We start from the raw sequence: 17,426 nt of genomic DNA, 5'->3' as shown, positions 1-17,426 counted from the left end.
GTTAAATTTATGTTTATAATAAACCATTTAATGCTTGAAACGTACAAAATACTGAAACTGAAAAAGCAATTATGGAAATTATTTTGCTGTATTGTATTGATTTTCAAAATTTATTTGCCCGCAAATTGAGGAAATTTTCAACAGTTCCTTTGTCCCGTGATGAACGATTTGTATTTCCGTTTTCGGTATAATAAATCTCAATGTGTATGTGGTTAATATGAATTTTATAAGTTTAATTTCAAAACTAATAATTTAGGGAATTAACAAATTAGAATGTTAGGTTTGAGTAATTTTCCAGGCATGCGAAAAAAAATAATAGACTTATACAATTTTTACGAGTCTAATAAAATACTCTATTGTACATTTCGGAAAGAAATCACTCACTGATACTCAGGATATAATTTCCATTTTTCGAAAATCGAAAAATGATCTCAAAAATTGACACCGGTATAGAGGCAAACTTAAGACTTAGGACGACAAATAATTTTTGTATAGATAATGGTTACTGCAATCCATTCAGATGATCAAGAATCAGAGATCATCATTGCTATAAGGAAGCTCTCAAAGATTAACTTTTGATCAAAAAAATCACAAATCGACACCATAGAAGAAGAAGGAAGTCAGCAATCGATTTCAGAAATCGATCTCAGACATCGAATCTAGTATGGAGAACCATCGTAAGGATCGATTTTAGTAAAGAGACGATCGCAAAACATGACTCTAGTAAGGAGAATGATTTGTAAGATCGACTCTAGTTCTATTCTTGATTTCAGAGATCGATTTAGGAATATAGAAGAAGAAAGAATTGATCGAGTTTAGTCTAGTTAATCGATCGCAGAGATTGATTTTAGTATGAGAATGATCTCAAAGATCAATTTTAGTACAGAGAATGAACTTAAATATAGTTTTTTTATAGAGAACGATCTAATTTCTGAGATCGACTCCAATATTGAATATCTCAGAGATGGACTCTAGTATGGAGAATAATCTCTGAAGTTATTTTCTCATAGAAATAAACAAAAACGACCTTAGAGATCTTCTGTAGCGTTAGGTTCAATCTCTGAGCATTAATGTAGAGAACGATCCCAGAAGAGAAACGATTTCAGAGATCGACCTTAGTATGGAGATCTATCTCAGACATTGTCTCTAGTATGTAGAACGATCTCTAAGATCGATTTTATTTTAGATACAAAAAAACGACTCTAGTATAGAGAGCGTCGAAAGGTCAATATTTGAGATCGGCATTAGTATAGAGAATCGACATCGAGATCGGCTTTAGCAGAGTGAAACTTCTCGGAGATTAAAGATTTGGATGATTAAAGCTGGTATAGAGGGAAGAAATTCGAGAAAATCGAATGTGTTACAAAGAAAGGTTCGGAAAATCGAGTCCAGATGGTCAATTATTTCAGAGACTGCTAAACAATTAATTAGAGATTAACTTCAGTTTGTATGGGAATATAGAAAATATGCTGTTTTATTAGGCAGAATGTGAAAAGTCAAGCCCAGAGAGAAATATATCAAAATCTACAAAGTCGATTAGACTTCAAACCTCGGTATTGAAAATCTCCTACAAAAGAGGTAGAATACGATATATATTTTGATAAAGAGAGTTCCAAAGTAGAGGAATATATCAGATATGGACTCTTGTGGAAAAATTTATGAAACCTCGGCCAAGAGTATAGACTCTCACTAATATAATTATATAGAGATCTCGGCAGTCCGCCTTAAAGAATCATTTCAGCGTCAAGAATCTCCGTGATAGAGAAAACTTGGAGATTAATTGGAAATATTAAGGACGTTATTCAGAGACCGCCAATATCTAGTGCCTTAGATATTTACTCTAGTATACAGTAAGACCTCAGAAATTGGTTTATTGTGTAGAGTAAAATCACCTAGTTTTACTCCAGTGTGAGAATGATTGTCAGAAATAGACTTCAGCATAGAGGAGGTCGATTGTAGTATAGAGGAAGATCTATCTCTCTCTCTCTATCCAACTGACTCAGGTTTAGAAAAATATTTCAGAAAAAGCTCTTCTAGTTTAACTATAGTGTGAAAGAAATTCTCAGAGAGGATTGTATTGTAGATGAAGATCTCTCTCTCTCTCTCTCTGGTTTAGAAAAAGTATTTCAGAGAATGTTCCGAGAGGTCGGCCATATAGTAAAAACAAGTTTTCAAAGACCATATCTCTTGTGTAATGTGAGATGCCAAAGATCGACTCTAATCTAAACAAAAATTTCAGAGAGATTCTGTAATGTACTCTATTACCTATAGAAAGGAAAGAGATCGTTGTGGTTCAGATCATCATAATTCAGAGTCATTAGACAAATTTTTAGAGTCGGCCAGACTGTTTCACTTTTTGCAATTTTCATATGGTATACAGTTGTCATATGGTCGATCTAACAGACTTAACGGAATTTTTCTTTTCGTTTCTTTATCACTGCTATCTTTACATTCATAAATACCAAACAGCATACATATATCACAACATAAAGCAAAGTTAGAGGTTACATCTTTGCCACCCGTTATCTATCCAATTAACCTTGAATTTAACTTGCAGTGGTAGTGATAATTGTGTAATGGTGTGGTCATAGTTAAACACACTTCGAAGGTACTCAACATGGTTTTGCACGTTTTTAGTTGACAACAAAATTATCGAAATATTGATAAATCAGTTCATTGAACCCCAAGTCGACATAATTGTCAAAATGTTAGGAGAGGCAAAATTTCCTTTTTTTTAAGTAAAGTAATTAAAATTATCTACATTATATCAAAATTTATAAGAAAAAAAAAAAAAAAAAAAACACACACACATAAAACTATGTACCGGGAAATATATTAAAACCCTAGTGGAAACAGTTTTCCACTATTCCTATATATGCGTATTGCTTTAACAAATTCCCCTACATACATATATATTTTTGTGCGAATCACCCACATCACCCCGCCATCCCACTGGCCTGGTACCGCACTAAAACCCATACAATGTAATGAATGTTAAATACAAAAGTCAATAAATCTAAATTTGTCGAACAGACTCAATGTGTTGCAAGTTTATCAGGTTATTAATCGAGTGATTGATAACGGCTCTTCATTCTAGCTTAGTTTTATGCCCGAATGACTTTGCTCGTCATACCGTTTCGAATAAGCATGACACATATGCACACCACAACCAATACCACGCCATAGATAATGTAATAAAACATAATTATTAAGATTGCCAGCCATAGGCACCGGAAGTGATGGGTGTGGGAGGGTAAATAAATTGTTAAATATATTTTGTTTATAATCTTGACCATACGTAGATTCAGAACGTTTGGGCTTAAATTTTACAGTTATACTTTTCTGATAATTAATTACTGCAATTATTATTAATCTATATTAGATTCGATCTCTAAGGAAGATCCTCTACGATCTCTTGCTCTATACTAGATTAGATCTCTGAGATCTTCCTCTATACTTAAGTCGATCTCGGCGAGATCGATCTTCCTCTCTATACTAGAGTCGATCTCGGCGAGATCGATCTTCCTCTATACTTAAGTCGATCTCGGCGAGATCGATCTTCCTCTCTATACTAGAGTCGATCTCGGCGAGATCGATCTTCCTCTCTATACTAGAGTCGATCTCGGCGAGATCGATCTTCCTCTCTATACTAGAGTCGATCTCGGCGAGATCGATCTTCCTCTATATTAGAGTCGATCTCGGCGAGATCGATCTTCCTTCTATACTAGAGTCGATCTCGGCGAGATCGATCTTCCTCTCTATACTAGAGTCGATCTCGGCGAGATCGATCTTCCTCTCTATACTAGAGTCGATCTCGGCGAGATCGATCTTCCTCTCTATACTAGAGTCGATCTCGGCGAGATCGATCTTCCTCTCTATACTAGAGTCGATCTCGGCGAGATCGATCTTCCTCTCTATACTAGAGTCGATCTCGGCGAGATCGATCTTCCTCTCTATACTAGAGTCGATCTCGGCGAGATCGATCTTCCTCTCTATACTAGAGTCGATCTCGGCGAGATCGATCTTCCTCTCTATACTAGAGTCGATCTCGGGATCGATCTTCCTCTCTATACTAGAGTCGATCTCGGCGAGATCGATCTTCCTCTCTATACTAGAGTCGATCTCGGCGAGATCGATCTTCCTCTCTATACTAGAGTCGATCTCGGCGAGATCGATCTTCCTCTCTATACTAGAGTCGATCTCGGCGAGATCGATCTTCCTCTCTATACTAGAGTCGATCTCGGCGAGATCTTTCTCTATACTAGTAAAGAGGAAGATCTGAAAGATCGACTATGGTAAAGGAGGATCTCTTAGATCAACTCGAAAGCACTTGAAAATCGCAGTGCTCAATTCTAGTATAGAGCATGAAATCAGAGATCTACTCTAGTATAGAGGAAGAAGTATAGAGTCGGTCTCAGCGAGATTGTACTCTATACTAGAGTAGATCTCTGATTTTTTGCTCTATACTAGAATCGAGCATTGCGATTTTCAACTGCTTTCGAGTTGATCTAAGAGATCTTCCTTTACGATGATCGATCTTTCAGATCTTTCTCTTTACTAAGGCGAACTTTTAGATATACTAGAATCAATATTATCAATCTTCCGCTTTACTAGAGTCGTTCTTGCTCTATACGAGAATCGATTATGAGAGTCGATCTCTGAGATCTCTCTCTTTCTCTATGCTAAAGTCAACATCTTAGATCTTTCTCTAAACCAGAGTTGACCTCCATGTTTCCTCTATATATAAGAATCAATCGGGAAGATTATATCGACCTTTGGTAGGTTTCTACGCCATGAATGTTACCTTCCATTTATGAAATACTTAGAGTTCTTCTATTATCTGTTTAGGGTCTACTAACTATATAGAAGATATGAAAGAGCTGGTGTGGACCATCTATCTCGAGAGGGCCTTAATGAACTATCTATAGAAAGCCTGTTAAGATCTCAATAAAATAGCTTTTAAAGACTTTGAACTAAGTAAGTGTAGTTCAAGGGCCTTACTCTACAGAAGATATGCTAAAGGTTTACCTTTTATGAAAGAGCTCACAGAGGTCTTGTATGAATATCAAAGCTATCAAAAATTTTTCTATCTTATGTCAAGGGCTTCCTATCCTCCGAAAACCCGGTGAACGTTTCCTTTCCACAAAACACCTGTCTAGGGTATTCTCCAAATTCACCTTGATTTGTTATTATCTTTTAATTCAATATAAAATCTCATACATATGTGTGTGTGTGCGAATTCAACCACTTTTGGCCATATATAAAAATCGCTTTCCAATTACTCACCTGATTACATTTACAGTCATGATCATTGAAATCTTATCGCATAATTGCCGGAATGTGACATTTGTGGACGAATTGTTGACTTTATTAAACAAACGTTTGATATATCAAATACAGAAACTATATATGTCTTCTCATTGTCGTTGCTTGAAGCAGGTGGGAGAAATTAGAAAAGAACAATTCCAATGGTATATTTTGTGTATTGTGTACATATGTAGGTATTTGGGTTAAGCGATAGTTAATAACTTATTAATTGACAAATCCAAATAGAGGTTTATTTTTATACGTGTATTTTTTCGAATTGACACTGATCCAATTTTGAAACATGTTAATTCCTCGGTAATTCTGTGGGGATATTACATCAGATAGATGTGAAACATTGGTCGATGGTGGTGAAATAGCTTCGGAGCTTTCCTATAATATCTATACAAATTGAATGAGGGACAAAAAATAAATATATAAATAAAATGAAATAATTTAATAAACATATGATTTTGAAATGTAGGAATGTAGATAAATATAAGAATAATATAAAGGTCCCTCAATAGAAACTTATATTTATAAAGGCCCATAAAATTAAAAATTAATCTGGGAATCGAAAAACATTTTGGAATTTTTTTTTCTTATCTAATATCAATGACTCCACTGTGACTTTGTCGCATACCACACCAAATCGCTGGAGAACGTAAACTTTGAGTGTACCTTTATGTGGGGCCCATTCCGAAATACGTAATATATAAAATATGTTTTGTCGGAAAATTTCCTACACCCAAAGAAAACCAAAAATACAAATTTTCAGGGAAATCGATTGGAAACTAATGCCATGTTTACGTTAGAACTTTTTGTAGGGTTAACCTTCTTTGAGAGGATTTATTTGAAGTAAAAGTAATGGATATGACAATTTAAATCCAAATCCAGTGGGTTAACCCTCATATATATAAACGTACTATAAGTTCAAAAATCTCGAAATAACTAAAGTCTTTAAATAAAGGCTGCACCAAAGCGTGGACCTATGACGAGTTTAAAAATAGCAAAATTTGGCGAAATAAAATGGAAAATGTGACTTAAACGCACCGTGGACCGACTAGTCCCATTGTTAGAAGCAATGATTCTTGAAGTGATTCAAAGCTCCGTATTAAATATTGCAAAATATATTTCCAAATATTAGGGACCCTCTGTATATACAGGCTGAGATAAAAAAAACTGGAACAAAGTCAAACGCCATAAATTTTACATTTTTTCTTTAAATTTTATTGAATGAAAGCAAAAAATGTCGGAAATAGCATCAACTTTTAGAATAAGATTAGATTTGTTCAAAATTGTCCCTTTTGGCACGAATAATGGCCTTCAAACGGCCAACCAATGAAACCGTCACACGCTGCCCGAATGTTGCTCTGCGGTATTTTCCCGGCGAAGCGCTTGCTTGATGAGATCGACACTTTGGTATTTTTGTAGTGCCAACCTTGCTTTCCAAAATACCAGACACAATAGTCCAACGGATTGGTATCCGGAGATATTGTCATTGCCATTGTGCGCTGGAAATGAAGTGAGGAACCTCATTTTGTAACCATTCTTGGGTGGCGCGTGCTGAGTGCGACGGTGCTGGACCCTGCTGGAATGTCCAAGGTCTGCGGCCAAAATGTTTGCGTGCCCAAGGCTTTAATACACCCTCCAGAATATTTTCGCTATAATATTCGGCATTTATTCGACCGTGGCGATTAATACCAGCGGAGAGCGACCATAGTCTGTTATGGCGGCCCACACCATCACCATGGCCGGCGCTTGAGTTCTGGTGGCTAACCGAAGGTGCACATTTTCAGCTGACCTCTGCTGGACAACGAATGTTTTCTCATCGGAGAAAACCCAATTCGGCAGTTTAACACCTTCGGTCAAGCGAAATAAGTTTTTGGCTCTTTTGAGTCTATTTTCTTTTTATTGTGGTGTAAGTTCTTGCACTTTTTGGAATTTCAATGGCTTTACCCCTAGCTCATGTGCTCAACTCACGAGCCATTTTTCGGTCACTACGACGCGTGTTTCGATCAAGTAGCTTCATTATTTTTCGAACCATTTCTGCTGATGTTGCTCTTTTCTTCCGTCCACTTCCTTAACTTCGGGCTACGCTACCAGTATCACAATAACGAGCGATGGTACGAGACACAAAAGATTTATTCACATTTAAATCCTGGTGGACTCTAACGATAGCCACTTGTGATTTTCCAGCCAAATATAAAGAAATCACACTATCACGTTTCAATTCCATCACTAATAATTTGTTTTCTGAAAAATTCTCTCCAAAATGCTTTTATACGCTTATAAACAATATAATGAGCTATCACTGGAATAATTTTAACAGCTGTCGGACTAGGGGCTTAGAAATGACAGCAGTCTGAAGTTGGTTGCAGTTTTTGGATCGCAACTATCCACAATTGGAAACCTTCTCGCTCGAATTTATAAGTCCTCATTTAGAGATAGAGTTTTCCCAATCCAAAAGGACTCTCAATATTCCAACGATACAAGTATGTCCATTCGCCGAAACACATACACAAACAAACGTATACATGTCGACAACATATGGGAAGGTTATTATAAATACGAGTAAGTGAGGACAATTAATGACTTCAGAATGAGAATTTTTAAGCTAGATCGATATATTTGGAAAATTACATGCAACAATAACAAATTGAAAATAAAAATGGAAAATGAGGAAATTGTTGTTGTAAACTAATAAAAAAATAAAGTAACAGCCTAAGAATTTATGTCACAATGCCTTATATTTTCACCTCTACTTTCATAATCTGCTGATTTTTTGTAATTATTTTTGTGTTGCTCAGAGTAATTTACATCCGGCTTTTACTTTAGACAGTTCAAACTCCATTATACTTAGTTTGTACTTTACTTCTTTAACGGTGTGATTTAAAAGTGCCTATAATTCGTCTCCTACTCACTCGTATTTATAGGTCCTCATCTGCAGATGAAGATTTCGAAAATCCGAATCCAGAATGTTCCTCAAAATTCCAAAGAATAAAGAACCAAGTCCATTTGTCAAAGGATATACACACACTAACGGATACATGTAAACAACAAATGATACAGTAACTATAAATACGAGTGAGTAAGAGAGAACTATTAATGACGTCCAAGTGAGAATAATAAATCAGTGAATCTGTAAAGAGACATACATTTAAAAGAACATACAACAATAAAAATTTAAAACTAGTTATGAAAAAAAAGTAAATAAGCTGTAAGTTCGGTCGGGCCGAACTTTGAATACCCTCCACCATTTGGAAGTAATTTGGCAATTCTCAAAAACCAAAAAAATCGTTAAAAATTCTGTTAAAATCTTAAAAATACCGAATGTAGCTATTATATTAGGTTCTATACGATGAAAAGAACCTGCGTAGGTAACATTTGTCATAAGCCATTACAATATTCAAATGCGAAACTTAAAAAAAAGGTTATAATGTCGATAAAATCAAAATACCGAATATCGGGAGGTACCGTTATATGGGGGCTATACGAAGACGTGGACCTGTGCAGACAATTTTCTGTCGTAGGCTGTAGTATCCATTACGAACTTCAAATATCAATTGAATTGAATTGAATGAAATAATTCTGGTGAAAATGTCCCTAAAATCATTAAAATACCGAATATCGGGAGGTACCGCTATATGGGGGCTCTACGAAGACAGACAATTTTCTGTCTTAGGCTGTAGTATCCATAATGGACTTCAAATACCAAATTTGAAACAATTCCGGTGAATAAATTCGCTAAAATCATCAAAATACTGAATATCGGGAGGTACCGTTATATGGGAGCTATACGAAGACGTGGACCTGCTCAGACAATTTTCTGTCATAAGCTGTAGAATCCATTACGAACTTCAAATACCAAATTTGAAACTATTACGGTGAAAAATGTCGCTAAAATCATTAAAATACCGAATATCGGGAGGTACCGTTATATGGGGGCTATACCAAAACGTGGACCTACATGGCCCATTTTCAATACCAAAAGTCCTGCAGACATAACATACATTAGAGCATAATTTTATCAATCTACTTCAATCCACAATTCTCCCAAAGTGTAGCGGGACAACAATGCATCGTAATTCATCTCAAATTTTTAACTGATCTTATACGCCACGCGGTTTTAACCCTGAAATTATTTGTTGTTTTTTGCAGATTTTTACAATAACAAAATAAAAATGCAAATCAAACCAAGTCCCCTTGAATGCCGTAGTATTTCCTGGCCATTGAAAATATTCAGCAAATTTTTGGGTGAATTCAATGTTAAATGATGTCTGCATTTTTTTGTTTGTAATATTTGAACGCAATTCATCACAAAATATTTATTTAAGTGCCAACACGCATATACATACATATGAATGCAGGGAGTAAATATTTTAATCTGTAGCACTGCTTTGCATCTTTGTTCGTAAACAATTCTGACTCAGATGTTTTCTATAGTATTTTTTTATTTAAAGAAAGAAGAGATAATTCTGGTGCGTTGTTACTATTGTAACAAAAAGGGCCCACGAAATGGATGTAAATATAAATTTTCATAAATTTATAGTTCTCAGCATGACTTGTGGTTTATGGGAAGTTGGAGAATTGCGTTTTCAATTCCGGTACAAAATGCAAAATTGGCTTTCAGAAATTAAAATATTTCAAATCTTTTGCTCTAACATTTTTTTCTCGGGTGTAAATTGTTTGGTTTTTTACTGCCATCCATATATCCGCTATTCAATTGACATACGTAAATAACAGCTTAGAAAATAAAAGTGGGTCAGTATTGAGATATCTACATAATTCCCGTCTGATGACATATTCGTCATTTGCATTCCTATTTGCAAGTGACATGTCTACATATGTATTTGCGAAGAGTTCTTAGATAAAACTATATGTATATTTATGTGATTTTTATAGGGTGATTTTTTAAAAGCTTTAAGAGCTGTAAATATACATTTGGATAAAACTAAATGTATATTTATGTGACATATTATAGGGTATTTTTTAAGAGCTATAGAGAGTTTTTCAGAAAAAAAAAGAAATGTTTAAGGATTATTTCATGCAAAGCGATCACCATTCCCAGTTACGTTACGATTAGTAGCATCTATGAAGATGTAGGGTCTAATGAACAACACCAAACTGTGACTTTTTCTGGATGTAGTGGTAACTTTTGTAATGCAACTGCCTGATCTTCACTCCAAAATTGACAATTCCGATTATTTATGTACCCAAGAAGCCAGGAGCTGCGCGATTCATTGTTAAATTAGACTGTGCGACATTCAATATTTTCAATAAATACTAGGAAAATCCTGCGGATTAAGAAAGTGGAGCTAAAAAAAGAAGACACATACAGGGTGAGATAAAAAAACTGCAACAATGTCAAAAGCCATCATTTTTACTTTTTTTAAATTTTATTGAATGAAAGCAAAAAAAAAAGGTCGGACATAGCATCAAATTTTAGACCAAGTTTAGATTTGTTCGAATTGGTCACCTTTGTCACGAATTATGGCATTTAAACAGGCAATTAAACCGTCACACGCTGCCCAAAAGTTGCTCTGCGGTATTTTGGCCCATTCCTGGCGAAGCGCTTGCTTGAGGTGATCGACACTTTGGTATTTTTTAGTGCCAACCTAACATTCCAAAATACTCCACACACAAAAGTCCAACGGATTTGTATCCGGAGATTTTTGTTGTTGCATTTGTGCGCTGGAAATGAAGCGAGGAACCTCATTTTGTAACCATTCTTTGGTGGCGCGTGCTGAGTTCGGTGGTGCTGAGTCCTGTTGGAATCCAAAGTCCAAGTGTCTAAAGTCTGCGGCCAAAATGTTTGAGTGCCCAAGGCTTTAATACACCCTCCAGAATATTTTCGCGATAATATTTGGCATTTATTCTGATACCACGGTCGATTAATTCGAGCGGAGACCATCGACCATCGGCTGTTATGACGGCCCACACCATCACCATGGCCGAGCTTGAGTTCTGGTTGCCAACCGAAGCTGCACATGTTGAGCTGATCTCTTTGGCAAGTAAACACGATCATTTTGTTTGTTTACAAACAGCGTATGTTTTCTGATCGGAGAAAACCAAATTCGGCAGTTCACCACTTTCGGCCAAGAGAAGCAACTCTTTAGCTCTTTTGAGTCTATTTTTTTCTTTTGCGGTATAAGTTCTTCCACTTTTTGGAATTTTAATGGCTTTATCCCGAGCTAATTTTTTTTCAATATTTGCCGAATGGAATATTGCGATATGTTGTTCAGCTTACGAGCGATTTTTCGATTTATTCACATTTAAATGCAATTCTATGTCGATGTCCCTCCGTCTGTGGAAATGACGCTAGCTTCCGACCGAAATTAAGTAGGTTAATAAAATTTTACTAAAATGTATATTATGTCTGCAGGACTTTTGGTATTGAAAATGGGCCCTGTAGGTCCATGCCTTCGTATAGCCCCCATATAACGGTACCCTCTGATATTCGGTATTTTGATGTCTCTAAAATCATTCATATCATATTTACCGGAATTGTTTTAAACTTGGTATTTGAAGTTCGTAATGGATACTGCAGCCTAAGACAGAAAATTGTCTGTGGAGGTCCACGTTTTCGTTAGTCCCCATATAACGGCACATCCCGATATTCGGTATTTTGATGATTTTAGCGACATTATTCCCGGAATTGTTTCAAATTTGGTACTTGAAGTTCGCAATGGATACTACAGGTGTACGTTTTGGTATATCCGACATATAATGGTACCTCCCTATATTCTGTATTTTAATATTTTTTCACCCAATATTTTTTTTTCAAGTTTTGCATTGAAATGTTGTAATGGCTTATGACAAAAGATTTTAACAGAATTTTTAAGCAGATTACATGTTTTTTTTTTAATTCTCAAATTCGTTCCAAATGGTGGAGGGTATTCAAAGTTCAGCCCGTCCCGAACTTGCTGCTTTTTTACTTGTTTTCTTTCCTTATCGATTTCTTTCCTTATTGGGCTGCTGATTCTGCTATTTTGTGTTATTAAGAGAGATCTGAACCTTTTTTTGTGGTAGCTCCCCTCACAAAGGGTCAAAATTTTGAATAACCAAAACGATCATAAAATGCGAAATAAGCATCCAATCCTCTACAAATTTCACGCATGCCATAAATTTTAGTAACACAAGATCTGCTGTATATCGGCTCACTCCTTCTGGTACTTCCCCTACAAAGGGTTCAATTTTTCAAAAAAACAAAGCGCTCATCCCAAAAATCTCCCATTTTCCTGATACATGTGTGAAATTAAGTAAATATTTATCGTTTTCTTTATTCCCTTTCGATTATCTTTGTCTTGTGAACTACATGAAAATAATGCAGTTTTTCTTTGTTTCTTCCTTTTTCAGAGTTGAAATTCGGGTAAAGCCCTCATCCTCAAGACCGGTGAATTTCCGTAATATTACATTCGAAGATGATTTGGCGTCGGTACATCCCGATGATCACTATGCCGCTCAGTTTGAGGCTTTTGGTACAACACCACCCAGAACACGATTGAAGAACAAAAATCGTGATTGGGAGCGTAAACAGAAGTCTCTGGCCACAGCCTCAACGGGAGGGTGAGTTGATACAAAATATATATTTTTTTTAATTCAAAGAAAATAATAATCGTCGTGTTCTTTTCCTATTATTTAGCTGTGAATCGCCTGTGGCGCCCAAAAAGGGAACATCACGAATGACACGTTCACGTGTCCTGCGACGCAACACCATGGATTGTGCTTTGCTCAATGAGATGTTTGTAAATGAGGATAGTGCTACCAAGAGGGCGGACAAGAGGGCCCAGGCCTTGTTGCGTGAATCGGAACGTGAATTGAAAAACTCGTTGGCCTTAACTTCGGCATCGGTGGTGTTGAACAACTATAATCCGCGGGTAACAAGTTTTCATGAAAGCTCCCACAATCTGGAGGCCATGGATAAGTGTACACCCCTAAATAATGAGGTTACATTGAGATATCAACAGCCGAAGGTTGTGGAATCGTGTAATCGTTATATGAGTGTATCGTCCAGGCCCACAGGATGTCGTGCCTCAGCTCCGCCCCAGGCGTTTGCCAATAGCTTGAGTTTGGGGTTTCAATCGACGCCGGGTTTTAAGATACGCAAAGAATTTCATGAAACCTTTGCCAATCTCATTAAATTGGGTAGTGTGGATCGTCAGGATGCCAAGGTAGGAGGAGGAAAAATTACAAGAGAAGGAATATATTTTTTAAGATATGACATTATTTCAGATTTCCCACGAAGAGCATACCTGGCAAACAGAAGTCAAAGATCTCATTTGGCTTGAATTACAGGCATGGCAAGCCGATCGTACACCCGAGCAGCAGGATAGATATTTATTTGCAGCACGCAAAGATGTTCCGGATTTGTTGACACAAATCATCAACTACAGATTCCAGCCTCGTTTTCGGCGGCAGGAAAGTGAATTCAGTGTGGACAGTGGCCTGGGGACCGACAGTAATGCTAGTTGTAAGTAAACCCCAATAATTATGAGACTTCATATTTTAATTCGCCTATTTGATTTCTTAGCCCCTCAACCACAAAAATTCTGCGAAGGTTGTCTCTCGTTGTACTGTAAAGATTGCACCGACCAACAGGAGATTGCCATGAAGGAGGTTGAAGAATTACTTACCCGTCTAGAAGCAGCTGAGGCCCTATATCCATCGTCGCAGGCTATGGGTGCCTTTCATCCCATCTACAAGAGTGAATCGTTTGTGGGTCGCATCAAGACAATGTGCCTGTGGTATAACATAACCAAACAAGCCCGCTTGAAACTAACAATATTGGGCAAAATTTTGGCCCGTCTACAGGGTGAGAAATTCTCATGGCCCGTACAGACCTCGTACACCGCCACGACCGAATCGAGTAGCGGCAATTCATCGGCTTCCGGTATGGATAATGAAGATTCGGGTATGAATTCAATTGATTCGACACGTTCCATGCATCGTAAGCTGTCATCGACAAATAATGTGGGTGTGCCAATGCCCAAGGTACAATTTCTATTGAATGATGTTGCCCATGTGCCCGGTGATACAACTAGCAGTAATGAGTAAGAGAATATTTGAATATATTACTTTTTTTTCGAATCTATTTAACTATGACTACCTGAAGGTAGCCAAATGTCAAATTTGACGATTCTAGCTCGATCCATTTGCCCAATACCAAATTTAGTACTTTTCGTACAATTATAGTACATTTTTCGAAAACCACCTCCATCTCTTAACCACAGATACCAACAGAGAACTCAATGCAAAATTTGAGGATTCCAGCCCTACCCCTTCACCCAAAACCAAATATAGTACAATTCAATACTTTACGTACAATTATGGTACACATTTCCGAGATACAAAATTCAGATTTTAAGCATTATCTGTTCACCCAATACCAAATTGTACCAAGTATAGTACGGTTCTGTACTTTTTCAATAATTCTAGGACGGGTTTTCAAAACCACCTCCAAATCTCTACCTCAAATACCAACAGTTATCTAAATATCAAATTTCAGAATTTTATCTCTTTCCCTTCACCCAATACACAATATAGTACCATTTAGTACTTTTTGTACAATTATGGTACACATTTCCGAAACCACCTGCATATGTCCAGGCTACACATGAACAGCGATCCTAATACCAAATTTCAGATTTCAAGCACTATTTGTTCACTCAAGACCAAATTGTACCAAGTATAGTACGATTCTGTACTTTTTGAATAATTCTAGGAAAGATTTTCAAGACCATCTCCAAATTTCAACCTCAGATACTAAGTATCAAATTTCAGAATTGTATCTCTATCCTTTCACCTAATACCAAATACAGTACCATTTAGTACTTTTCGCAGACTTGTGGTACACATTCCCTAAACCACCTGCATATGTCCAGGCTACACATGAACAGCGACCCTAATATCAAATTTTAGATTTCAAGCACTTTCTGTTTACCCAATACCAAATTGTACCAAATACAGTACCATTTTGTACTTTTTGATTAATTCTAGGAGGGAATAAATGAAAAAACCACCACCAACAAATTTCAGAATTTTATCTCTTTCCCTCCACTCAATACAACATATAGTACAATTTAGTACTGTTTGTACAATTATAGTACACAGGCTACACATTAACAGCGACCCTAATTCCGATAATTTCCGATTTCAAACACTATCTGTCCAATTGTACCAAATAAAGCACAATTTAGTACTTTTTGTACACTTGTAGTACACATTTCCAAAATCATCTCTTTATGGCAAACCTCAATACAAAAGTTCAAAATGTTAGCTCCATTCGTTGACCCTAAACCAAACTGTTCCAAATTTAGTACTATAAATTTGGAATAGTTTGGTTTAGGGTCAACGAATGGAGCTTCGTACAGTTCGCACATTTGGTACATATTTTCTAAACCACCTTCATATATAAACCCATCCTTGATTCTCATACCAAATTTCTGGTTTTTGGCTCTACCCGTTCACATGCAAATAGTACTATTTTAGAAGTTTAGTACCATTTGAGTATTTTCGGAACCTTAAAGTTGGTAATTCCAAAAACCTTTCGGTACATCTGTCCACAGTCCACCAGTGACTCTCAATCGAATTTTCAGAATTTTAGAACATTCCGTTTGTCCAATACAAGTATTCAATTTTCAGTACATTTTGGTACTTTTGGTACCCTTTTAGTACATGCAAAATTTTAAGATTCTAGCCTCAGCCGTTAATTCTCGAACAGTCAGGCAGTCAGTTACTTTACTACTTCTTTATAATATATATATAGATTATCCACTTTCGATCCGAACAATCCACTGAAAAACATTTCTTTCCTCCCCCCTCCAAATAGGTCTTCATCCACGGAAATCAGTCAAATATCGGAGAGCATTTCTTCAACAATATCGGCACATTCGTTTCGTAAAAATTCCATACATGATTTGAATATCTTCAGCGTGGAGCCCTTGCGCAATGGCAGCGGTACTAATCCCGAACAATCATCAGCGCTATATCGTAAATTTATCGAAAATGTTTTAAAGTCACGAGGATTGGCGAAATCCCTGGCATTCCTACACAAACTGCACAATGTCGTAATGTGTAAGGCACAAATTTCATTGGAAAAGCCCGGCACAGAGGATTACGATTTTGAGACTGAAAAAATTGAGGAGGATGTTCCAAGGCTGGAGCCTGACATTAGTCAAGAACAAATTGAGGAGTTGCGTCGCTATGGCTACTGGAGTGATGAATACAAATCCATAAATTTGCCAACTTACATTCCGATTTTTGTATTTTTAAGTGGCGTCCCCTTGCAGTTTATGCATGAGTTTATGCGCATGCGCTTGGAAACCAGGCCCCCGAAGCCGAATCCCTTGAGCTTGGAACAACTGATGAAGGAATTGCGTGAGGGTCTCACCTTGGCCTTGACCCATCGCGAACGCTACCAAAGGCATATTACCACCGCCCTGGTGGAAAACGAAGATGAACTGGAACGATATACCAGTATCCTAAACCAATATGATGCCACTGTAAGAAAGGTGTTTGAATTGTATTTGGAATACATTGACCAATTGGTGTTGGTGGCCTGTCCGGAAAATAACCAAAAATCCGCACTGGAAAAAGAGTGGATGTTTACCAAACTTATTTCTCCCATGATATCGGGAATGCACACACTGGCAGCGAAAAAATTCTGTAATATAATACGTAATCTTCTTAAGGGTATATCGGAGCGATTAGTCAGTCGTTCCGAAGAATTGGATATACAAATAGAGGGAACGACAGCACAGAATCTCGAAACGGAATTAAAATGGCAGGTATTGACAATATGTCGCGAAACCCAATCACTATTCACTGTGGAACGAGAAAGTTCGGTAAAGGTGTTATTCTTTGCCAAGACCTTTTGTCGTGATGTAGAATCGGCCGATTTTCATCGTGAACACTATGAAAACGATGTCGATGTGAATGGCGCCCAATGTGATGTTGTCTGTGAGGAAGCAAAAACTGCATTTAAGCTGCTGCAGCGAGATGTGTTGGATGTGCGGAATAAACTAACCAAGATTATTGAAAGGGTCCAGGAGAGATGTTCACCCGTGCATGTGATGGACGTGGATGTAAGATGAATGAAAATCCGACCCCGTTGGAAAAGG

At 36.9% G+C, this 17,426-nt stretch overlaps 1 protein-coding gene across 2 annotated transcripts in view; it reads left to right on the top strand.

Annotated features, from left to right (window-relative positions):
- Positions 1-17,426, top strand: part of LOC101888375 (mitogen-activated protein kinase kinase kinase 4) — a 48,622-nt gene that overhangs the window by 25,020 nt on the left and 6,176 nt on the right. For both annotated transcript variants that reach the window (XM_005187223.4, XM_020038105.2), the window contains 5 exons: positions 12,664-12,873; positions 12,950-13,478; positions 13,540-13,777; positions 13,838-14,357; positions 16,136-17,390. In XM_005187223.4, coding sequence (XP_005187280.2) covers positions 12,664-12,873; positions 12,950-13,478; positions 13,540-13,777; positions 13,838-14,357; positions 16,136-17,390 — 2,752 coding nt within the window. The remainder of the gene's footprint in view (positions 1-12,663; positions 12,874-12,949; positions 13,479-13,539; positions 13,778-13,837; positions 14,358-16,135; positions 17,391-17,426) is intronic.

Source organism: Musca domestica, unplaced genomic scaffold (assembly GCF_030504385.1).
Source record: "Musca domestica strain aabys unplaced genomic scaffold, Musca_domestica.polishedcontigs.V.1.1 1, whole genome shotgun sequence".
NCBI classification, from domain to species: Eukaryota; Metazoa; Arthropoda; class Insecta; order Diptera; family Muscidae; genus Musca; species Musca domestica.
Note: the sequence above shows the minus strand (reverse complement) of the source record. Positions and strands in the feature narration are given on the sequence as shown.